Consider the following 25,356-nt stretch of genomic DNA (forward strand, 5'->3'; position numbering starts at 1 on the left):
TTCAGGCAACATTATTCACAATGGGTCATGCCCACCTCCACACAGGGGAGCCACCCATTCATACACAACTTTTTCCACTGAAAATAATGCTTTGTCACCCTCAGTACACCTCCGACTGGCAAACTAAAGATATAATGCGTAAGTGAATATAACTTATGATGGGTTTAAATAAGGATAACACCTATGGAAATGGAAATCTGCCATTCTTGAGCTGCCTATCACAACCCTCATTAAAACATAGATTTGATATCAAAATAAGATAGAATGGGGTTTGTAATCAGCAGCTGAGAGGTGGTGCTTGAGAAGCAAAGGCCTGCAGCTCTTGGGAGGTCAGCAGCTGGATCCCCAGCCCACAGCGACTGAAGCAGACAGCCCTTCTGCCAGGCCCAGGGTCTCTGCCTGCATGTGTCCCGAGGAGAGATCAGGAAGGGACTGAAAATAGGGACTCAGCCCAGACGGTAGAATGTCCTGGATTTAGGGAACATCTGGGGTGTGTGTGTGTGTGTGTGCACGCGCACACACGCACGCGTGCAAGCACTCTTAAGTAATAATGAAATGGCTTCAAGACAGGGACTCATACAAAATTTGTTCATTTGTCACCCAGGGCATTTCTAACCCAAGTCTGCACAGGTTCCAAAAGTACAGAGGCTGTTCCCCCCTATTCTGATTGGCAGCTGAATCACCACCACTCCATCACATTTCTCACACACAGTTGCACAGTGGGGAGGGTTCAAGGTGAAATTCAGGGACACGCTTTGTGCTGGATTTGCTATTGTGGATGACATTGTCCTTGCCTTCTGTTTGAGCATGTGTCCAGGAGATTCCTTCTGCTAGTTTTTGTTTTTCCAATACCATCATGTACCAAACGGCTCCTGAGGGGTGGCAGGGGAGGAGGTATGAGTAGAGAAATTAAAGTCAAATTAACTGACACCATTTTTCTTGAAGCCGTCCTGTCCGTCTTCCTGCCACCATCACAAGGCAGGGCCCACACACCTGGGACCGCACCTTGGCCCTCCGTACACCATCACTGCTGCCCAGGGTGCACTATACCATTGCTTCTGGGGAGCTCCTGCCTGAGGCTTTGGGGTCTCCCCTGAAGAAAGGGACATTGGGACGATGGGCTCCGAGACCTGCAACTAAAGAATGACCTCCCTTGTCGTTAGTTTTCTAGACTCTGCTTATCTATGGAGAAAGGACGTGGGCGGGTTATAGAATGGCGGGGAGGGTGGGCGGGGGGGGGGACCTCTGCAGTGTTACCGTCTTTCTTCTCCTTTTCATTGTTACAGTGATTTCATTCGGACCCACCTAGTTCAGAACTGTGATCATTAGGACCCGGCAAGTGACAAAGGAAGAGTTGGTTAAGCAAATGGACTGTATAAATAAGACCAGAGGTGACACGTTTAGGCTATTTGAGGGTTTTAAAGACCTATGTACTTCCAACTGCCACACTACGAATTGTATATCATCCTGGGTTTTTTTTTTTTTTAGCCAGCTCCTTAAAGGCCTTTTCCCCAGCAGCCCCGTCTTGGCCTCCTTTAGTGACTGCATGTATGTTTATTACCCCAATGAACACGCATTGCAGTCTCACATGAAGGTGATGACGATGGTCACAGCTACTAACATGGGAGGGCTTGTTCCCAGCCAGGCTTCTGCATTATCTCATTCCCAGCCACCCTTGATGTAGGCTGTTTGTTGTCCCCATTCTACAGATGCAGAAACTGAGCCTTAGAGCCAAGATGGCTCATCCAGAGTTACACATCTAACAAATTGGGAGAGCCTGGGGTTAAAACCCTAGCAGATTGATAGTAAGCCCCTATGCTCTATGGTCATACTATCGTAAAGCCACTGGGTTAGGCCCTGATGGACTACAAAATCCTGGCCTTCAAATCTTTCCCTGTATTAAAGGAAACACAACACCCCAGTAAAGCAGACAGATCTGTCTAGGAGAGGCTGAGTGCGCACCTGTAGAAGTTCAGAGGAGGGAAGGATCAGGGAGAATTCAGAATAGTCTCATGGAGAAGGCTGCCATTGAACTGGACCTTGCATGAAGGGCAAGGAGGATTCAGGCAGAGGGAGAAGGGGAGGGGGCATTGGAAGCAGAGGATTAAAGATAACTGGAGCCAAAGAGTAATGTGCAGTAACCAGCAAGCCACTTGGCGTCCTGGAGCATGGAGGCCCAGGAAGTGGGGATGAAGTTGAACAAGGAAGTCCTTACGTGGAAGTCATAAATTCCATTCTTTCCATATATTTTATAATTTACAATTTCTCCTGCGGTGCCAACTGGCTTTCTCTCCCAGGTGGATAAAACCTTGGACAAATTACCATATGTCTGAGAAATTTTTTTAGGATAAAGCAACTCTTGTCTCAGCACTTCTGGAGTCTCACAAGATATGCTGTTAAAAATTTTTAAATTTTGTGGTTAAACAAATCTAGAAAGTGGGGTGCTTACTGAATCCGTCTTGGAGAGCCCCAATGCACCTAAGTTTATTAAAGCTCTGAGACAGACATCCTGCAGTTCTCTAAATTTATTTGCCCAGAGAACCCTTTTCTGAGTGTTAAGACCAATTAACATCCCATGAAAAACTTTGGAAAATGTGGCTGTATTTTGGATTTAAAGAGAAAATGCAGAGACATCTTCCATTCCCATCTAGGTAAAGTCATTGATAAATCCTGATCCTAACTCCCCAGGTGTGTCTGTTTTCATAAGTCAAAGAACTTGAGTGACCCACTCTGCTCAGCCATTGTCCTGGAGATGTCCTCCCCCTTTTCCAAAGGCTTATGGTCCCTAGAGCATGGATTCTATGCAATTTCAGGCCTCAGAGGTCTTCATTAATCAAGAGAGAGGCAGCCCCAAGGAGGCTGTCAGCATGCCCCACAGTGTAGTGATTTTAAACCCTAACCATGTCTGGGACAGTCCCTGCAATGAAAAATTAAAAACAAAAGACCAGAGTGATTTCACAGAAATTGTACCCACACACTGATTTCTTTTTTCTTTCCTCACCTTGTTGGAGCTCAGGCTGGCTGGCCCCACCTGACTCTAGATATCATGTAGTCCAGCGGTGATCTCGTGGAATTGTCTTTTGCTCTGGGCACATGCTCAATTTGTGCAAGATTCCCCCCCCCCCCCGCCCCCGCGGCGTTCTGGTCCCGATTAGCTCATAATTCTTACACATATGGTGGTTCGAGGAAGACCACATTCCACTCTCTCACTCCAAACTCTCCCAGCTCTGCAAAACTTTTCATTTCGTCTTTGTTCTTATCAAAATGTGAAAACCATAATGCAAAATGCATGGCCTTTCAAACCAATCGTTTTCTGACCTTCTGTCAGAGAGAACGTGATCACCCAGCTGCTGGGGACAATGACAGAGCCACCTCGGTCTTGTGATGTCTTGTGATGTTTGGCATGTGTTGCTCTCTGAGAGTGTTGTGTCCTCATGGAAGTCTTCATGGCCCCCACTTGGGCAAGTCAGTGTGCCAGCGGCATTTCTGGAGCATTCCAAGCCTCAGACACCCATCCCTCTCACCCACATAAGTAATCTTGAGGATTGCAGCACAGACACAAGAAAAACAGCCCCTAAAAACCCAGGAGCTTCCGTGCAATCATGCAGCGGGGGATCACTTTGTCAAAAGGCCTCTTTGGAGGTAGAGCAACTCAGAGGTTGCAAACAGAGATCTTTTCCTAAAATTTATCTCTCAGTAAGTGTTCTGCATCTTGGAGTTTAGGAAATAACAGATGAGACTTAAGGAGCTGTGACCCTGATATTATATGCAGGGTTTGGGGTGTAGGTACAAATGAGATTCCATGGATTCCATGGTTTCCATTAGACTCTAAGAGAAGTCTGAGGGCCAACAAAGGCAAGGTTAGGAAAGTGTGGGCAGACCAAAGGCACCCCCTAGGTGCCCCCAGATATGTCTGTTGGCTTGTTTTTAATTTTAATTATTTGCTACGATGTATAAACTGGGCTCTTCTGTATTTTAAAAAACTCACATCTCCATCTTCTCTTGCAAGAGTTCAGGAGATCTGGTGGTTGTGAGCAGGCATTTCTGTGCAGTAGCTGTGGGGAGCCCACTCTAAAGAAGGCCTGCCATGCCCTTGGCAGAGTCCCTCCATCCCTATTAGTGCATTTTGCTCACTTATGTTCCCAGTCTGGGCTCTCGGGGCGCTGGAGTTTGTGACCCCTATATTCCAGATTAAGAAGCACTGTTAGCTATGGACGGGCACACCAGTTAGCTTTGCTTTGTAACTTTTAATGGGGCCCTAGTGGAGGTTTAATCTAATTAATCTAGCACATTATTCAGGTACAAAACATGGCTAGATTTTTTTTTCCCCCTCTGGCCATTCAGAATTAAAAAAACAACCCTGATGTTTTCAGGGTCCAATTACTAAATGTTGGCTGATCCCACTGACCAAATTAGCAGGAAGTTTGTCAGTTCTGTGCTTTGCGTCCTACCGACGCTGCCTAAGCCGCCTGGCTGTACCGTAGGGGGCTGCCCTTTAATGCCAGGCGCACAAAGTGGATTTGGGTGGAGAGCAAAACTAGGACTTGGTTCTCTTGCCAGAGGTTTAGAACCCCCACAGAAAGGCCTGTCTTTAATAAGGGTGCCTGGACCCACCTCCAGCCTAGATGAAAGATCTTTAGGGAGGCAGAGCCATGCTGAGCTGTCACCGTGCAGAGACCCCCTGCCCCCTTGCCTTTGGAGCTGCAGCATCTTGAATTCTCATGTTAAGGCTTGGGTTAAAAATCTGGGCTCCCTGTTTCCGTCAGATCTAGGGCTCACTTGAATCTTAGGGGGACTGCTTTTCCAACTGATCCCAATCTTTGGGGGTTTAAGTTGGTCTGCATTTGGCAAGAGACACTTCCTGTTTCTAAGAAAAATGGCTTATGAGGGCTTACGAAAAAGACTCCAGGAGTTTTTGGACTGCAAAACGGCTCTTGCAAAACAACATTTGGATGATTTACGTGTACATGAATCAGAAACATGTGGATTAAATTTCCCTGTGAATACAGATGGGTTTAAAAATTAACGGAAAAAGTGTTTGGCAAAATACATTTTTTAATTGAATTTAAAATGTCGGGGGTGGGGGAGGGGAAACCGGAGGGGTGCGGAGGCTGCAGGGCTTTAGAGCCTCACCTAGCCTCCCTGTGTCTGCAGCAGGATTTGTGGCAGTTGGGGTTCACATAAAAACAGGCACATTCTTCCGGACATGAGAGTTGGGATACAAAGAGTGCCACTTTCTAGTATCAGTCATCGCTGACAAGAACATCAATTTAAAGTTAGAATTGCCAATGAGAAGAAAGCAATGACTTTCTCTCTCCTCTTTGGAAGCAAAGATGGCTGCCTCTTGCTTCTGATGGACGCATCGCTCTTCCCCCAACATATTTCAAAGTTGCCAGACTGTTTTAACTTTCTTACAGACATCCTTCCATTGCTCATGCTCATCATGTGAAGTATGCTGTGTGAGGTGGTGCCTATTTGATATAAGAGGAAACACAGCCCAGAGAGGTCAAACCATTAGCATGAGGTCACACAGCTAGTTTAGCAGCAGAAGGGATGGATTAAAAGTAACAGCAGCTAACCTCTATGAGGCCTTTACTAGGGAGATGACAGTGGGCCAAGCACTTCACATATGTTATTTTATTTAAATCTCCAACAACCCTAAAAATGTCACTGTCCTTACAAATACCCTTAACTACATTTTCTAGCTGAGGAGGCAGAGGTTCAAGGAAACAAATAACTACCTTGGGGGTGGGGGGCGGAGGAGGAAGGGCATCCTACTTAGAAAGCAGGAAAGCCTGAGGCGGAAGGCTGGCCTAGCGGATTCCCTGCTTTTCTAAATACCACTGTGTGCTGCCTGCTAACTCTGAACACTTTGAAAGAGTTTTTTGATTACCCCAGGATCTTACCCCAGCTTTCCTAGGCTATAATTTTCTAGGAACGTGGTCAGACCATTCCAGAACCTTGAGTGAAGCCATAGTATAGGAGACACGCTGCAGTTTCATGCAAACCTGCCTTGCCCTCCTCCACCATGCTTTTCTCCCAGCTTCATTTCCCTGGGGAACAAGGCCCTCGGTGGCTGGCATTTCCTTTTCCCAGGCACGGACCACTGAAATGAAGGCATTCACCTTGCTGCTCTAGTACCCTGTCTTCGTGCATACACAAGAGCACAGAGCCATGGGTTTTTTTGCCAGAACTTGCTGGCAGTTGGGATGAACTGGGTTTTTTTTTTTCCCTTGTATTACGGAAGTGAAGGGGAGGGGGGAAAAGAGTGACAAATTGAAAATTTTCACTATTTTGTAAGGTTTGGGGCTGCAACTTTCCCAGCAGTATTCAAACTATGCAACTTTCCAGTTACGTTTCAAAATTGAAATCAGACTTGGAGGATGTTTAGCCTCTTCTGTTCTGTTAAAGACACATACACAGGCTGATATATTACCATTCTTAATAAAGTACATGTATATTTTATAACAAACCCTCATTCCAGGAAAGATGAGAGCACATTTGTGACTAATATTCAACCAACATAGTGGTGTGTGGGTGTTTTTTCCCATTTTTTTTCCCCTCAGTGAGAAATTTGGATGCAAAACCATTGACTTTTGTCTTCTCTTTCCACAGCGATATCTGGCATGATTGTTCCTCCCATGTGAAAGAATTGCCTTGAAGAATTTTATTAATGAAGAGGTTGGATTCTGCTACAGAGAGTAATCTGATACAAGTCCCCGAGTGGAACTTTTAACTCAGGCCTTTTTAAGAGGAATCACGATAACTGCAGATTTTTAAACAAACAATATCACCGACCTTGCAAATACTGAAATTGGAAGGGATCTGCAAGTGCAGAGTGTTGGTTAAAAGTTGTACCTCCCAAGTATTTGGGGGATATATTTATTCTGTGTTGATAAAAGCAAATCCACTTTTTCTTTTTCTTTCTTTTTTTTTTAAGCTTAACTCTGCAATCATTTGTCTTTTATAAACCGTAAAGCTGTATACAAGGGACACTATAAATAAGACGCCATGTTTTAATTTATGATGTTTTTAAAGCTGTGTAAAGGGAGAATGAAGTGGTGATATTTACAAAAAAGTCAAAAAAGAAAAAAAAAGAAAAAAAAAGCTTGTATGGGACAGAATAGGAATGCCAGTTAGATTTTTTAGAAAACTAAGGGTCGGCTTTTGCGCCTTAAAGCATATCAAATGGTAGTTAGCTCAGACAGTGCATTTTCAATATCTAACTTAACATGCCATCCCTTAGCAGTGCAAGCTTATTTATCTCTTTTGTATTGTTGTCTTAAGTAACTGTGTAAATAAATGCAGCCTGGAAAGTTAAAAAGTGATGTAAGTGATCACACTTTTTCCCTTCTACTCAAAAATCCAGTGCCTCTAGACAGATTGTTAAAACTGCATATTTAAACCTGTTATCATTCTCCCTTTCACTTGTGTCAACTTCTTCTGAAGCCGATGGCCTCTCGAGAGCCTGATGGCAAACATACTGTGTGAGAATCTCCTATGAGACTTCATGGAACAGGGTCCAGGCACAGAATTCCACATTATGCTCTCCAGTTATCAAGCCAAAATCCCACTTTCACGCCGCCATTTGCAAGTTTAAAGTTTACTCATCCTAAATGTTGACTTCAGAACCAATCCTCCAAAAGCTGACAAAAGCAACATGGCAGGTGTTACAGATTTCCCACTTGAGATAACGCGCCTCTATCGGTGACCCTTACCATTTGTAACATAGATTAGAGCGACAGGTTAAGTGCTTTGGAATTAAGAGTAAAAGGAAAACTGGGAGAAAGGAGAAGAAGGTTGAGAGCTCCAAAACATAGCTTTTTGTTCTATGGAAGTTTTGCTCTCATCATCTGGGACATGTTCTTAAAAGTAAGAATAAATAGCAAAGATGCAGCAAAGCTCTGAGGATGCATTTGCCTGATATTTTTTCCTTTGCTGTTGTGTTTTTGTATGTAGTTATAAATACTGTAGATTTTTTGTGATTTTTGCCAAAGTCGTTGTTCTATTTATACATTTTAATGTCTTAAGACAGTTTTTCAATATCACAAAAAGATTTTACTGCATATTTTGCAAAGAAAAAAAAAGCTCACTACCTTTAGCTTGCACATACTTGCAAAGTTAATTAAAAGGCTTTTTGTTTTAAAGGGATTTTGTAAAATATCCATATAAATAATGTATTTATCTTTGGAATTTGTACATTGCTTTCCCCTTCTTCCTTTTCCTCCCACTCCCAGTTTATTTTATTGTGTATGTTTGCTATGTGAAAAGTGCGTATTTGTTTGGTCACCTACAGTTGTATTAGCAGTTTCAATGTGATTTTTAAACATTTCATTTATAGTTATTTTTAGTTTTGTTTTAAACCATGCTTCAATTTTTTTTATTTCCACCCAAAAGCCATTGTCTATTTTTGTATTATTTGTAAGTTAAGAAGTTTTTTCCAATATATGGCAAAAAAAATAGTAGCATATTATTCTTGTAGCATTTAGTTCTGTAGATTAAAAAAAATGTATCCTTTGCTTTGGAAGCTTACAAAAAGAAAAAAAAAAAACCCTAATGCTGTTTTACTCTATTAATATGCATGGAATCTCTCCCTTTGGAGTGACGCATTTTGTGCATTAAATTCGGGGGAGAAACTTCATAGAAATCAATGAACATACTTTCTTTCTTAAGTCTGCTTGTATATTTCCTGTCTTTCACATAAATATAAACCAGCAGATTGGATGCCTTAACAATGCAAATCATATTCATTTCACTTGTACATTGTAACTGTGCACCAGAACTGTCAGTCATCACTAACGTTCTAAGAAAAAAAGAAAAAGAAAAAAGAAAAAAAAAAAAACAAAGAAATGGAAAAGCACAAAAGAACTGTTTTGTTACCTTAAGACAATGTAACTTTTTCTAGTAGAGCAAGAAATTTACAACAATGCTGCAACTGTGCATGCCCCCATATGGATTTTGCAATGGTTTTCACTAGACTGTCAGAGTGCGATTTTTATGGGTTGGGGCGGGTGCGGGAGGGGAGTCGTGGGAGGGAAGGGAGGGGAGGAAAGCTGATTTTTCAAGGTGAGAAATAATAATAATGATGATTAATAATAATAAAAAAACTGGAAAATGTAAGCAAGGTGGACGCATTGCTTCTCGGTACTCAGAAAGTTTGTCTGAATTCGTGTGGTAAGTGCTGGCCTGAAGATGTATACAATTTAAAGCCATATTTTGTCTGGTGAGCCCCTTAACTGTTTGTGAAGGAATGGTCAGCCGGCAAGGTGTCCGGCTCAGACCCTGACAACAAACGCCACCCATCTGTCAGCCATGTGTAGTGGTTAGAACTTTTCTGGAAAGTCCAAAGAGCCTTTAAAATGTGTATAATTTGTGTTCTGTCGCCTCTATTTATATTGATTAGATGAAAAGATGTTCTGGCCCTCTGACCCTCTTTCTTCTACACAAAATTTCTACAAATAAAAAATGTTCCCCTAAATACAGAATATGGCTTTAAGAAGAATATGAAACAGAGAATTAAGATTTCAGTTTTGGGGGAAAAATACAGCTTCTGGATGACTGGATTGCCTGACATGCCCTGGCCTCACATTGTACTAGGATGCAGCTTAACGAAGTCATCTCTGAATCTACTAACCTTTCACCTTCTTATCAAACTTTTTGAATAGACACACACTGTACAGTTCAATTGTTAGAGAACCTAACTACTGTAGAGATTGTTATAATTTTTTTTTTTGCAAAAATTCAAGCTGTAAAAACTTTTCAACTTTCACAATATTTAATTAAAGTTACTTCCTGTCTGTGATGGCAGCTTCTAGTTGTGTATTCATTTCAGTATTTCAGATGAGCCAAAGTCCAACATATGTAGAAGGTCTGTGTTTGCAATTACTCAGACCAGTGTTGACACCCAGAGAAAAGAAATCTGGGTAGTCCTGGGACACCCACTCTCTTTCTTTGTAAATCCTTGGGGATTTGCCAATCTGGGATGCAAATTGCACACGCACAGCGTACTGCTGCCCTCTGCCGGCAGCAGATGGATGCGCACCTGCGCACCCTGGCCCACAGAGGAGCCAAGAGCCCCAATCATTTCACCAGCCAAGCAGTGCGATCCCCTGGCGGTGACTGAATTGTGAGTCCAGGATCTGGCCATTCTAGAATTCCATCCTCTGTGCTACAAGTCTGAACCAAGCTCTTCACATACAGCTGCTAATTAGTCCCAGTGAGCCTTATGGTCAATTAGTTATGTGCCCTGGCTCATTGATGAGGAGGCATGTGTGAACTCAGAACCTTCCATGATCTATAGTTTTAGATCCCTGGTGGATAAGACACTCTCTCTGTTGGATAAAACCAACTTTATCTGGAGTCAAATATTCCACAGACACCCAGTAGGCACCTTCTCTTGTAAAATGATTTCACTTTAAGTTCCATCATCATCGTAAGTCTTTCCAATTGTTCCTTCAATGCTTCCCCAGCTTTTGCAATTATTGGACATGGTAAAGTTAACAATGCTCGTAAAATGCCTCAAAAACTTAGCAAATAGGCCAGAGACCACAGAAACTTGATGACCAGAACTAACAGGGCATCACACAGCCACCATGTTGATCATTTGTGGTGGCCATTGTTGATACATTTCGGCTCTGGAATAGAGCTCAATCTGAAGTAATGAGAGAGTGTCATGAATAAGTTAATAAGTAGAGAAACTCTCATCATTTTCTTAAGAAGGGAGTCTATGTTCATTAATCTGGTCATTCAACGTACTTTTTTGGAATTCTGTGGTAGATACAGGTCCCTGTATTAGATGCAGAAAATTAAAAAAATGAACAAGAGACCCTGCCCTCGGGATGCTCACAGTCTCTGACTAGACAAATCCATACTCAAATCAAAGCAGTTTAGGAAGTTTAGAGGGACACATGCATGTCACAGCGCTCCACAGAATAAAGCAGACATCTACACCTCTCCACACAGGCCTCCACTTTCCTTAAGGCCTATTTCTTGGAAGTATTTGTTCGTTCATTCATTCACATACACTTTGAAGGTTTACTGAGCACCCGGGGCCAGGGGAGGTGCGGTAGATTCCACAGTGAGCGCCGGGACCCTGGGCCTGCCCTCATGGGGCTTAGAGTTGAGTGGGGCAAGCCGATGTGAAGCAACCACGGAAGTAAATACTAACAACCCCACAGTGGCAATGAGGAAAAGTCTAGACTGCTCTGAAAGCATATTGCAGTGGGATCTGACTTAACCTGAAGGGCTGGGGAAGGTTTCCAGAGAAAGTGACATTTGAGCGGAGATGTGAAGGATTCTGTAACCAAGTGGGGTGGGCACCTTAGGCAGCGGGGATGAAGGCAGGTGTAAGGATCTGAGCTTTGGGGGTGGATACCTGCGTTCAGAAACAGAAAGGCCGTGTGAGGGGAGCATGTGGTTGTGCAAGGTGGCACCGTGGAACGTGGGAGATTCAATTCAGAAGACAGCCCGAGCACCTACTGTGCGCTTGGCACTGCACTAGATGCTAGGATGCATAGGCAAACCAGTCATAATTCCTGCCCATCGGGCCTACGTCTCGGCTCAGCATGGCACGTACATTCACAGCCTTGTATTTGTCCACAGGAGCTATGCTGATAAAGCCCAAAGGGGTGAGCTGGGGTGAGAACAGACAAGGGCGCACCTCGTTTGTTCTAGGCAGTTGTTCCCATGTGGGAATTTGGGCCCAGTGATGCCCGTCCTTCATTTTTCAAGAATGCTATATATATTATTGGATTTGTGTGTGTGAGTGTAAAATTTTCATTTTTGTAAATGTTGTCCTCTAATCCAAAAATAGTGTTTTAAAAACACTGCATTGGGCAAACAAAATCCATGAGCCTCTAGAATGTCAGTTTGGGGCTTCTGGCCAAAAGACAAGTTACTAAAGGAGATGTTTACACAGCCTGATTTGAGGGTCAGAGTGATCTGCCCTCTCCATGGAGATCAAGGAACACTGCAAAGCGGGAATGCCTGAGTGGTGTGAATAGGAACTCTCCAAGCAGATAAGGGAAAGCAGGGCATGGAAGGCCATGGTCAATGCCTTTGGAGCTGGCTATATGAGAAAAAAGTACCTAAGGTCAATGGAAAGGAATGGGAATATGGGAAAATGGAATAAGTAATTGTGAAAAAAATCCCTATACTCTACAGTGGCCACATTCAATGTAAAAATGTATATACATCATTTTTTTTTTTCAATCTCCTTTTGCCTTGCCGAAAGACCCTCATGAGTGAATTCAGTTTTAGGTAGACTTCCAGAGAAGTAAAGTCTTGCCAACACACCATGCTCAGGGCTATGCTTGCCCTTTCCATCACTCACATTCTCAAGAATGTGGCTCCTGGCATTATTACACTCTCTCTCCAAAGTTATCAATTTCTCCTTCCTCAGTAGTACTTTCTTAGCAACCTACAATATGATCACATTTTAAAGGAAAGAAAAAAACTACTGGACCTCACTGTGGTTTCAATCTGCCGTCTGTCCTCTCCCCCTGTATAACAAGTCCCCTCACGGGAGTCCTCCGAGTCTATTGTCTGTCCTTCTTCATCTCTATTCTCTTGTTATCCACATGACAACAGACGTTTACTGTAACTGCGAGGAGTGTGGGGTCGTAGACACTGTAAACAAGGGATCAAGCGTATATTTTAGAAGTAGTATTTTCGTTGCCATATAGAGAAAAGAATTGAAGAAAGGTAGCAGGGAAATGGACAAGACCTATCAGGCCAGTGCAATGGTCCAGGTAAACAAATGAATAGCTTGGCCTAGGGGGGTGAAAGGAAGAAGATAGATAGGGTTAGAAGTATTTAGCATTGTGATCATAGTCAACAATCACGTATCATATGCTTCAAAGTTGCTAAGAGAGTAGATTTTATTTGTTCTCATCACAAAATGAAAGGGTAATTATGAGACACAATGGAGGTGTTAGCTAACATGCTGGTAGTAATCATATTGCAATAGATAAATGTAGTAAACGAACCCATTGCACATTGTGAAATTTAAACTTACACAACGTTACATGTCAAGTATACTCAATCATTTAAAAAAAATAGAGAAGGACTTAGGGAGAGAGAACCACCAGGGCTTGGCAACTGATGCAACGTGGGAATTGAGGGAGAGGAAGAAGTCAAAATCAAACTCTGTTTTCTGACCAGGGCAACTACTATTAAAGACATGGTTGTTTCAGGTGGTTTCTTGGCTATGAGGCTGCAGGGTTGTGTCGTGAAATCCCTTTCTCCTGTTCCCTCTGCTTTCCTTCCCTCTCCCAAGTATGATCTTCTCCAGAGGCTTCTATATTTATATTAGGAATGAAATTCAGTTTCCGGAACTGGAAATATTTTGTTACTTTTTTTTTTTTTTTTAACTTAAGCATCAAGCAGTTTTATCTCTTCTCTCTGGAGAGTTACGCTGCAGTGGGACTGATTTTTATCTACTTGGCATACTTTTTTCCCACTGGTTGTAGAATTTCCACATTCTATATTAAGAATGAAAGTTCCAAACCCTGGAATGAACCCGAGGCCTGAGGTCGGCTTTCTGCAGGAAATACCCTGCACAGGGAATTAGGCTCTAAGGAGAATCTAGTACTCCAGAAAGGAGTTGACAAAATGTCAACAAAAAGGAGGGAGTCCCATTGAAGTTCATTTGCTCAATAGCACAGATCTGGGTGGGATTCTGGCAAGGACAGTAGCGGCCATTAAATGAAGGGAATGCAAGGGGAAGGGAATTAGACCCAGGCAATAGCCTTGGCTTTCTCTAACACATTTGTTTAGTCAAGATATTCTTACTGAGGGCCTTCTTTCTGTCAGGGGCTGTGCAAAGGGTTGGGGCATGACTGTGTCTTCCATAGACACATTTCCTTCTTCCATTACTATGGATCAATCACATATACATATAATTTCACATTGTGATAAATGTTACTGTAACCCTAATATATCTGAGAGAGCATTTGGCTCTATCTCTGCACACATTCAGAGCTACTTCAACACCCAAATTTAGGTAGAAAGAAATTGGATTTTTTTAAACTTACTTTACTTAAATTCAACTAGCCAACATATAGTACATCATTAGTTTTAGATGTAGTGTTCAGTGATTCATCAGTTGCATGTAACTCCCAGTGCGCATCACATCACGTGCCCTCCTCAATGCCCATCACCCAGTGACCCCCCGTCCCCCGCCCACAACCCTCAGTTTGTTCCCTAGAGTTAAGAGTCTCTTATGGTTTGTCTCCCTCTCTGATATCATCTTATTTAATTTTCCCCTTCTTTCTCTATGATCCTCTGTTTTGTTTCTTAAATTCCACATGGATTTTTTTTTAATTTAAATCTTTAAAAGCCATTAAAAAAAATCATCTAAATGTAAAGTCCACGGTAACACCTACTAAAATTCTCTTCCCTCTACTATCCTTTTCCTTACTCCTCTACCGGTTTCCTCAATCCATATGACAAAAAACCTCTTCTGAGTTTGCATGGTTTTTCTTTTTTCCTCCTCTCTTTCCCCATCTGTCTCATTGCATTGTTTTCAATGAAGTCTTTTTCCCCTGCAAGAAAATCTTTCCTCTTCAGTGAAGCTGGGAAAAGGGTAGATATTGGGCTAGCCAGATATAATTCCCTTTGGCAGGCTGTGGGAGGGGAGAGTCCATAAATACTTCCTTGTGAGTGTTCGACCTGATATATTCTGGGGAGCAAGAATAGAAAGCCAGGAGCACATACAGCAAGATGCAGCCTTCTCATGCTTGAGAGCAGTTCTGATGGGGCAGGAGTTAGCAAGGGAGAGCTGGGAGTGGAATGGAGAGGGCATTCTAAATGGAGGTGACAGACCACCACGGAGCGGAGGACTAATGCATTCAATTCTTCCCCTCAGAATGCTCCTCCTTCTCAGTTTCTCTCTTCCTCCTGTCATTTCCTTTTTTATGTTCCAACATTGTTTCCTTCATCTCTGTCTATGCAACACTCCTCCTCAGTGCTTGGTTCCCGGATCGCTCTTCAAGCACAGCCATCAAAGGTCGCTCTATCCGAGCGACCTCCGGATAGACCTCTCCCCTTTGCCCTGACTCCTGCCTGCCCTATGAGTTTCTTGCATGGACTTCTAGGGACATGGTTGGCTTCTCTTCAATCCAGCAGCTGCTACCAGATGAAAGATTAGAGATCCCCAAGATTGCCCTTTATGATTCCAAGATTAATATTCCTACCCCACCCCTGATGCCCTAGAAACACCCACAGCCCAAAGTGTTCAACTGAAAAAGGCCCAAATTTTCCCACAAGCACAGAATATTATGACTCACCCTCATGTCCAGGAAGATGCCAATTTGCTTAATTACATTTAAGGTGAACCTAGAAGAGAGGATAAAAATTAACAGGGAAATAGTATTAATGGCAGTTGGCATTCCCTTGTTGGGGACCTACTTTTATAGGACGTGATATTCTAGTAACTTTATAGAAATTTGTTTGTTAAATTCTCAGTGATCATGTAATATTTTAATTGAGTTATCCTCAATTAAAAATGAATTGCTCACCAACTTTGTATGAGGACAGAGGTCCCCACTGGACCCTGAAGGCCATTTGTTTAAGACATATATGGACTTAACAGTCGGTAGATCTATGGAATGTATTAACCCAATAACCAGTATATACTGAAAATGACTTCAAAAAAATCACTCACATTCTCTAATCCTCAGTTTCTCATCCATTAAAAAGAAGTAAAAATAGGAGTATTTATCTTAAAAGATATCTAACAAGATGATGTTAATAAAATAAGCCACATAATGAGTTATTATTCAGTGCCTGGCACATATTAACTAGTCTGTCAGTATTAGCAATTGTGATTCTGGGGTGTGCATGTATATGTGTGTTGATAGAGATATACATACATGGATATATCACACTACCTTTAACTGACCTCAAAATTATAGACATTAGGTTCTTATTTCTTGATACTATATGCAACATTATGATGGACATCCTTGTCTTAAAAAAAATAAAATTCTTGCAAGTCTTTCTCACTTCTCACAAGCTCACTATATAGTATCCCTGGCATCCACAGGGTCACCCTCAAAGAAAGGATTCCTCCTTTAACAAAAGAAAATGTTTCCAACAGCTCCCGTATCAAACCAAAAGATGATGTGTGACTGATGTTTGTCCTAAGCACGATCAAAACAAGAGCTATCCCCCAAATCATTTCTCCTCATTATACTTTAGTACCAGGAAAGGTACCAGTGAGCTCCACACAGGAAAGAAGAACAATTATTCTGAATATCGCCCCATGTCTAAGGAAGCAAACTCTGGCAAGAAATCTGCAGGGTAAGGGTTTGGCACCGCTGCTCCAGATGGGAGAGGATAAAGGTGAACTGTGGGTAACATAGGCACACAAGGAACAAGAGTAGAGAAATATTTCTTCTATGTTGGCGTCCATAAATCATTGCTTGTTGGGGGATCCTGTTATGCTCCTTCATATTTAAGAAAATTGAACTGCTACTTGTTTAGGTGAAATGTGATTAGGTGAAATTTTGATATGGTTAACAAAGTTACAGAATGAAATCTTAGGTGCTTATTTGCAGTCAGAACAAGAAAACTCTTGAAATCACTTATCCCTTCTTTACTCACTCACTCAAAAATCTAAGTGGCTAGGGCGCCTCGGTGGCTCAGATGGTTGAGCGTCTGCCTTCGGCTCAGGTCATGATCCCAGGGTCCTGGGATCGAGTCCCGCATCGGGCTCCCTGCTCCTTGGGAGCCTGCTTCTCCCTCTGCCCCCCGCTCTGTCTCTCATAAATAAATAAATAAAATCTTTAAAAAAAAATCTAAGTGGTTAGTATGTGTCAGTCACTATCCTCAGAACTCCGTATAAGAGGCGCTGGACAATAATTCAGCATAAAAACAAAAGAAAATTAATAAACAAGCATTTGATTACATGTTCAGAAGAGCCCCATGAGAAAATTGGCAGGGTCTTGTATACCTCCTCATCGTACTGATGTTGAGCAGGGCCATGTAGCTTACTGTGGTCCATGGAACACAAGCTGACATGAGAAAGGCAGAGGCCATAGATGTGACTGTGATGTTTCCCGTGGTTCTCACACTCCCGAGATCCGCTATTAGAAAGAGGTCCTCCAGGAAGCTGTGGAAGCTCCAGCCTGGGTCCGAAGTGTCCACCAGTCCGCACTGACTAAAGCTGAACTACCCTGCCCCTCAGCCTGAAGCAGCGTCACCAGCCACCCTAACAATATCATCTGTCCCTCACAGTTGCTACCTGCGAATCTGCAAGCAAGAGAATTAATACTTGTGGTGGCTGTAAGCCCGTGAGCTTTGGGGCAATTTGTTATGCAGTATTAATTGTAGCAATAGCCGACTGACCCAGAAATAGAAACCTAGAAGAGGGTACAATTGTAAGAAAAATCTGAAAAAAATATTTTCAAACTCAGTGGTAGGTGTTTAGGAAACAATAGGAGATCAGGAGAATCATGACCTATGTTACGCAATGGTGAAACACTGAGTAAAACATGCAATTAAAGTAGTTCCTACGGTAATCTAGAAAGGCAGATATGCACTTCTTGAACTCAGGGTGTGCACAAGGAGATACAGATATGGAATGGTAAAAGCCTGAATCGGCTGTAGGTAGCCACATTTGATAAGGTGCCACACAAAAGAGATGCGCTCAGAAAAGAATGGTCTGGTTTGCAAACACAACTGAGAGAAATAGAACTCAGAAAACTGGGGATATGCTGTGTAGAAAATGATACTGTTTTTCATCTCTGTACTCCATCCAGTAAAATATCCTCAAAGTAAAATAAAGCCTGAAGGAAAAGACCAAGAACATGGCCATTAAGATAAAGTCCAGGAGCATCGTCTAACTCAAGAGTGTGGCCATCACAAGCTTTGTTAAGACCTCTGAAAAGATTAAGTAGATCCTTTTAGCTGCACAAAGTGCTCCTAGAAAGATCATACAGAAGTGTGAGGTGCCCAAATTAAGAACCACAATTAACTCTAGAGAGAATGGCATTTTTGAAAAGAATTACAAGTATGGCTTCAGTGCATGGAATTTACTGGAATTAAATACATAACCAACCCACTCAGTTTTTGAGACAGTTGTATTGGCAATCATGCAGCCATGCTGGACTAGAAGAGATTGTGGCTGTTAGAGATTTAAAAAGACATCTGACTTACTGAAATTTCTCTAGGCAAGAAGCAGACTGAGAATGTTGCTTAGTTACTGAAAGGGAGAAATCCTTGCCTTGCCCTTTTAGAAATGACTAAAGAGTAAAAAGAAAAGTTCCCCAGAAAGCAGAGCCAGAAGTTGTAGAAAACAATCCTCCAAGAATCTACTTCAAGGAGGCAGAATGTGGATGGAGTAAAGTTTCCCAACCCATTGGTGTTGGGTTGGCCATGTGACGTGCTTCGACCAGCTGGGTGTTAATGGATATGATGTGAGTGGAGGCCAAGTGGCTTGCTCAGGATGACTTGGGTCTGGCAGCATTATTGTGGCAATGGCTGACATAGCAACTCCTGTTCTTGGATAGAACTTGGACCATATGAACCTAATTGACCTTGAATACACAATGAAAGCAGATCCTTTTAGTCATCTTCCCTGACACCACCACCACTCACTATTTTTTTATTTTAGAGAGGGAGGGAGGGAGAGAGAGGGGCAGGAGGGCAGAGGGAGAGGAAGAGAGAGAATCCCAAGCAGGTTCCACACTCAGTGCAGAGTCCAACTCAGGGCTGGATCTCATGACCCTGAGATCATGACCTGAGCTGACACCAAGAGTTGGACACTTAGCCGACTGAGCCACGCGGGTGCCCCTAATTTCTTCATAGCCCTTTTCTCTTTCTGGAGTTATCTCATTTACATATTTCTTTGTGAATATTTTTATTTACTGCCATATCTGAGTGCTTAGAACTGTTCTTGGCTCATAGCAATAATGAAGAGACGTGCTTTGACTTAAAGTTCCTTTCTCCCTCAAAGATACTTTCATTCTCACAAGCTTAGATTCATTTGAGATATTATTTATATTTAAGGAGTAAAAGGAAACCATTAAATGGTTGACTGAGAAATTTATCGAGCTGCTTCCAAGAGACTCAGGTAGACATTGCTGACAAATATTGGGGAGCCCTCAGAAGACAGTTCTCAAATAACTCTCTTTCCACTAGTGAGCGCCTGTGGACTGGAACATAACAGAGTTCTGTTTGCTTCATTGTGCCCAGGATGCCATGTGTCAACTTGTAATAGTTGGTTCACCTTTACCTTTCCATGAAGCCCGTTATATTTTAAACAATACCCATCAGATCTCGTAAGGCTTGATATTTATTTTATTTCAACTATCACTCTTCTTTGTCAAGTGTAGTCTCACGCACAGCAGGTGAACCTTAATGGTTTAAGGAATAAATAGAAAACTGACGGACTCACACCCATTAGCTAATGGATTACTAAGCAAAGGGGACTACATTCCACCCCAGTGCACTTAGCCCAGGGTTGCTGGGAATTTTAAAGACTCCAGGCTAATGCTTCATGGGCCCAGGGGATAGGCGCTCAAACTCAAATATGGCTCCTTTGATAGACAGGTGAATGAATGTGGCTATCATTATGTAATCACACAACTTAGGAGTTATTTATTATCGAATGCACAACACATTCTAGGAACATAGTGGAGGCCCTTGGCTTGCCACCTTGGTACGTTCGTCGGCTATCACCTGGCAGACAGAAGGACCCTGATGGGACAACTCAGCCAGCTTGCCTGTACTGACTCCTTCAGTGTGCCAATATTTCACGGGAAAATATGTAAGGAAAAGCAGGCTATTTTAAAACACATCTCTTTGAAGTAAAGGTGCGTGACATTCTCTTATCTGGAATGCTCCACATCTTTGTAAATTAGCCACCTTGCATGTTGTTCCGAGACCTTCTTTCCATAGACTTTAGTCAGTTGTCTCAGATATATGTGCCTCATTAGCATCCAAGCAATGCAATCACTTTTTTATCCCGAATCTCATGATTTTATTGGGCTATTAAGAGCTTGATTTGTGGGCAGTGGGAACAGCCAGAGAACTCATACCATTGATCACGCTATCCAGGAGGGGTCCCGAAGAATGAAGAAACCAGCTGGTACAGTCCCAGCAGCACGGGGGTTGGGGGTGGGGCCAGCCGGCACAGTGACAAGCCCGCCTTCCGAGGGGCAGTTCACACATGGCCCGCAGCAGCTGCGGCGGCCCATGTCATTGCCCCAGAACACCTTCAGCGGTGGATTAGGGGGTGGGAAGGAAGGGACTGAAAATTCCCTGCTTCCAAAGGAGGTTCTCCCAGGAGAGACCATGGACTCTGAGAAACAAACTGAGGGTTCTAGAGGGGAGGGGGGTGGGGGGATGTGTTAGCCCGGTGTTGGGTATTAAAGCGGGCACCTACTGAATGGAGCACTGGGTGTTATACACAAACAATGAATCATGGAACATTATATCAAAAACTAATGATGTAATGTATGGTGACTAACATAACATAATAAAATAAAATAAAAAAACAAAACAAAACAAAAAAAACAAAGGAGGTTCTTGACCTGCTCAGGGTTTCAGGAAAAGGGACCAAAAAAACATAGTAAGAGACCACTAAGCTATTTCCTACCAGTCTATCTCAGAAAAATCAGTAGCTAATGATCAACCTCTTGATCTTTGCTCTGATTAAAGGCCAAAGAATCACAAGCCGGTAGGAGCAGAAGGGATGAACTTAGAGATTATTTTTCTAGTGCTGCCACTTACAAGATGAGAAGAGACTCAGACAGGGGCAGCGTTGTGTCTAATGTCACAGAACAAGGGCAGCGCCAGCACTAGAGTCCCCATCTCCACCCCTACTGTAAGAGCTGTTGTTCTCATTCCCTTTCTGTGCTCCCCTAGTGGCTGGGGCAATGGAAACAAAGATTTCTCAAGGGAATTTTTTTTTTAAGATTTTATTTATTTATTTGACAAAGAAAGAGAGAGAACAAGCAGGGAGTGTAGGAGAAGCAGGCTCTCTGCTGAGCAGGGAGCCCGATGTGGGGCTCGATCCCGGGACCCTGAGATCATGACCTGAGCTGAAGGCAGATGCTTAAATGACTGACCCACCCAGGCATCCCCAGTCAAGGGGATTTTTAAAGCTGAAGAGTTGAATAAAAAGGCAAATGCCTCCTTCTTATTGGAAGGTTCTTGTAAAATAATATCCAAGAAGTAGTAAAGCATGTCCTTTTTAGAAAGTCCACATAATTTCTAACTTTTGAAGTCAATTTAATGATCCACCCAGTAATATATGGACAGAATTCTCTTCAAGGATCAGGAGAAATTAATTAGCAAACAGACAAATCCAAGACAATTCCTCTCTGCACTCCTCTCTTCTGATGAGCTGAGCTGTCCTGGAGAAGTCAGAAAGTTCAGAAATGCGTGCAGCTCTGCAGGCACGAGGTGATACCCCCCCACCCCGACTGCGTTTCTGCATCTCTTCATATCCTGCTCCCCATTAGCAGCAAGTGTGGTCTCCCTAAGTCACAAATCAGATCTGAAAACCTTTCAATAGCTTCCCACCACTTAGAATGAGACACCATCCTCTTCTCAAGGCCACAAAGGCCTTGCTTCTCTCTGCAAGCCCATCTTGCGCCCCCTCCCGTTGGCCCGCTCCGTCCCAGGGATAAGCCAGGCTCTTGCCCACAACAGGACCTTGGCACTTGCTCTTTCCTCCACCTACAAGGATTTCTTTTCTTTGCATGTCTCTTACCTTCTTATCCTTTAGGTCTTGGCTCACATGTCACTTTCCCAAATGCACAATTTGAATCTCACACATCCCAACCCTTTCCCAATCCAGTCATGCCCTACCCCAAAGTCCTGTGTTTCTTTGTTCTAGTACCAAACCCAAACTCTGCTTATTTTCTATTTTCTTATCGTACCTCCCATATGAATGTAGGTAATACAAGGGCAGAAGCTACGTCTACACTGCTCACTATCGCTTCTTCAGCACATGTTATGGTGCCTGGTACCACGTAAGTGTTAGGAAGTATTTGGGGAGGCATAGAAAAAGATCCTACCCTGGGAACAGAGAAGAACAGGGGTTATAATTTCTATTTTGCATAGAGAAACTGAGGCCCAGCACTTGCCCAAGTGGATCAAGAGCTGTAACTTTCCCCAGGACTTGCTGCTCCGGGCTAATGACTAGCAGGGGTTTACAGAGGCTTCCCTCTAAAGCAGAGATGCTGGAATGGGCTGCTGTGGAGCTCAAGAAGTAAGGCAGAGCTCCCCCAAAGCTTGCCAGAGACTTCTCGAGGCTCTGACCAGCTGGTGACTCCTCCAAGGCCACTGAGCTGGTAGGTAAGGGCCGCACTGGCTCTGATTCCGAAGCTCATGTTTTTAATCACAGGGATAATTCACAGATTATAAGTGGCCATGTGAGTGACCTAAAGGACTTGAAAAGAACTGTTTAGTAAGAAGATCCTAGTCACCATTAACTATGTACACTGTTGTCATTGACTCTTGATGGAAAATGAGCCAAACAGTCTCGAAGCAAAGGGCAGCTTCGTTAAACCGGCCGTCTAATACGAACACAGAACAAGTGAGGAGCGTTGGTTTAACAGTAGCCATACATGTTTCTTTTTCTTTCGGACGACCCCTGCTGCATATCATTCTCCACATTGGTCCAGGTCACAAATTCATAAAATGGTTGTGACAGGACACAAAGAAACAAATGTTTCTCTCAGGCTTTTGTGTTCCACAAGCCCTCAGGTAAACAAAGGTGGTAGTCATTCACAAAATGTTTGGGAAAGGTCTCATGCATAGTCCAAGGAGTCTTCTGAGAATTGGGCTCCCCCTGGAGACCTGAGAGTTCTTCTGGACTTGGAGAAGGGGGGAGGTGGGGGGTTCCTGATGAGGCAGAAGTGTGGGGGTCCTGGAGGAGGGCTCTGTCCTCTGCTTCATCGGGGGTGTCCCAAGGCCCCTGGAAGGGAATGGCCAGTGTGGAACGAGGCAGACGGGGCTGGCCAGCCTCCCTGGGAATTCTGCGCAGTGGGAAACCTGGTCACAGAACAGCCCTCTGCCCTCAGGTGGCATGGAGCAGCCACGGGGATGCCAGGGCTGACAGATGAGCCAGAAATAAGCACGCCTCAGCAGCAATCAGCCAGCACTGCAACCGAGGGCGCCCAGGCCACAGCAGCTCAGAAAAGATGCTGACAAGATCAGAGAGCCGACCTCCCAAAGGTCTGGGAACCCCACTGACGGCCCAGATCTGAAACTCCCCCTCGGGCAGGAGAGACTGAGGAAGCCCCAACTCCATGGAGATTCGGTTTCTGCCTCAACAGTGGAATGGGATTTGAAAGCAAAACTCAGTTTAGGAGAAGGGCAATTTGCATTTCTTGCACCCCCGAGAGTAGGACTTCAAGCTGCCTCTGCGCTGCCATTTCCACAGGGGGCCTGAGGTTATTTCCATCGTGAGGCTTGGCTACTAAACCCTCACTCTGAATGCCATCGTCCACTGGGCAGGAAGGGAAACACTGGCCTCCTCCCCCAGCCCTGCAGGTTCATGGGGGCACAGTCTCCAGACCAATCTACATTAAGAAGCTCCAGGCCCCTGACTTGGGAGCCCCCAGGCCCCCCCATCCAGTTGCGGCCTGAGCACCCTCAGAAGCTGGGGCGCCGTCGGCCAGCCCGCCATCCAATTTCAACTGAGTTTCAAGTTGATTTGGGGAGAAAATTTATACAGCTTACAGGCTTAAAGCGTTTGCTTCATCCCAGAGGACAGGCAGACGAGGGGAAGGGAGCAGAACGGCTAACATTATCGAGAGGAGAGGGAAGCAAGGCGTCCCCAGGAGACCAGGAGGAATGAGCCCCGGAGATGCAAAGAGGGCAGATGACAATTGTCAGATGAGTTTCATCACTCGGCTTTGCCTCTACCTGCTCCCAACTTCTCTGAACAATTGTCCTTTGGGGCCCAAACTTTCCCTGTTTAGGCTCAGCCCAAAAGTGAGTTGGCAGGAAGTCTGAGCAAAATTGTTTCGGGCATCCGGGAGTTATGCATGCAGGCAATGAAATGACATTGTTTCTGCCTTCAAAATAAATAAGAGAGTTTTTGGTCACAGAGAACTCAGCAATGAGAACTCAGAAATGACTGAACCTCTAGACGTCGGGAGTCCCACATCCCTGGAAAGCAAACAAATCTCTGAGACATGGGGGAAAATGGTCTGAATAAAGAAGCTGCCGGAGTTTGAGGGGAGCCGGGGAGGCAGACAGATTCTGTTAGCAATGTGAAACTTTTTTCATTTGGGCTGCATAATTACCATGGGATGGAAAGCGCTACTCTTATTCACATGCTCTTCTGCTCAGCCACCGAAGAGAACAAAATTCCCTTTGCTAGGCCTCCAGTTCCTTATAATTTTCCAGAGTACTCCACAACATAATTGCATGGTTCCAAATGGACAAAGCTTTGTGCTTTTCCTTCTGGTCTCCCTCCTCTCACAAATAAATGGATATTTTACACACAGCGCCTTCAAACACAAAGAAAGTAATAAAATGCTCTAAATCCAGAGAAACAGCATTTGCAAACGAAGAGGCACAAAACTATTTGTACATACTTTGCAGAGGCCAGGGGTAAAGGGCAAGGCACGTCTTCTGGGCAAAATTCTACCTCTGACATTTCTTAATCAGTGAGTGCCTCCTAGGTCCAAGGTGGCAACAGTGGGTATGGGTTCTATATAGCTGAGATGATGTCTTTCCTGGTCTCTGTATTTTTTTTTTTAACAACATAGCAACATATAATCTGGAAAATGGGTCTCTAAAGCCTCTTTCCCCCTCTGTGCCTATGCGGCACCACTGCTAACTTGGACACATGCCTTCCTTTCTCTTGCCGCCCTGCAGACGAGCTATAAGATGGCAGAGAGGCAGGTACATGTGCCTGCAGGAGAAATGTGCTTTAAACCTCTCAATACATTACCTGTCTGGCTCTGGCATGCAGCAAGCATCTCCAGGCTCCCCTGGAGGCGTCCCTCCCGCCCTCACACCCTTTGATATGCAAGGAGCTAAGGCCAAATCAGCTGTTCTATAATTTCAATTGTAAGCATCTTCAGAGATGAGTGCTTTGGCAGGGAGGTGCCAGGGCCCCAAATTGGACTCCATAATGAAGCCCTCAAAGAGGAGCGATTTTGCAGAATTTAATGGGCTTTGGGGGACAATTTCACAGGCTGGTTTCCAGGAGCACAAATATTCAAATCGCTCAGCCCCTATTTGAAGGCACATCTGAAGGTGCACCCTACAACCCGTGTGTAGCAGGCTCTTTTGAATCTTGTCCTTGAAACAAAAAAGAGGGAAAAGGAAAGAAAGAAATGCAATGCCCCCTGGGACTTCGCCAGCAGAGGCTCCGGGTAAGTGCGG

General features: G+C 43.8%; 1 protein-coding gene and 1 long non-coding RNA gene across 5 annotated transcripts in view; one reads left to right on the top strand and one right to left on the bottom strand.

The window, feature by feature from the left end:
* EBF1 (EBF transcription factor 1) overlaps positions 1-9,807 on the top strand; it is a 393,384-nt gene extending 383,577 nt beyond the window's left edge. For all 4 annotated transcript variants that reach the window (XM_025867126.2, XM_025867125.2, XM_073890484.1 and 1 more), the window contains exon 16: positions 6,616-9,807. In XM_025867126.2, the coding sequence (XP_025722911.1) occupies positions 6,616-6,647 (32 nt within the window). In that variant the 3' untranslated portion in view covers positions 6,648-9,807. The remainder of the gene's footprint in view (positions 1-6,615) is intronic.
* A 2,701-nt stretch (positions 9,808-12,508) lies between these two features.
* The window catches only part of LOC141371429 (uncharacterized), a 411,351-nt gene continuing 398,503 nt past the window's right edge, over positions 12,509-25,356 (bottom strand). Inside the window, exons 4-5 of the long non-coding RNA XR_012376383.1 lie at positions 15,288-15,336; positions 12,509-12,627 (exon numbers count right to left, since the gene is read on the bottom strand). This is a non-coding gene — a long non-coding RNA (uncharacterized lncRNA). The remainder of the gene's footprint in view (positions 12,628-15,287; positions 15,337-25,356) is intronic.

Source organism: Callorhinus ursinus, unplaced genomic scaffold (genome assembly GCF_003265705.2).
Source record: "Callorhinus ursinus isolate GAN/ISIS: 27379988/994484 unplaced genomic scaffold, GSC_fseal_2.0 scaffold3, whole genome shotgun sequence".
Classification (NCBI taxonomy): domain Eukaryota; kingdom Metazoa; phylum Chordata; class Mammalia; order Carnivora; family Otariidae; genus Callorhinus; species Callorhinus ursinus.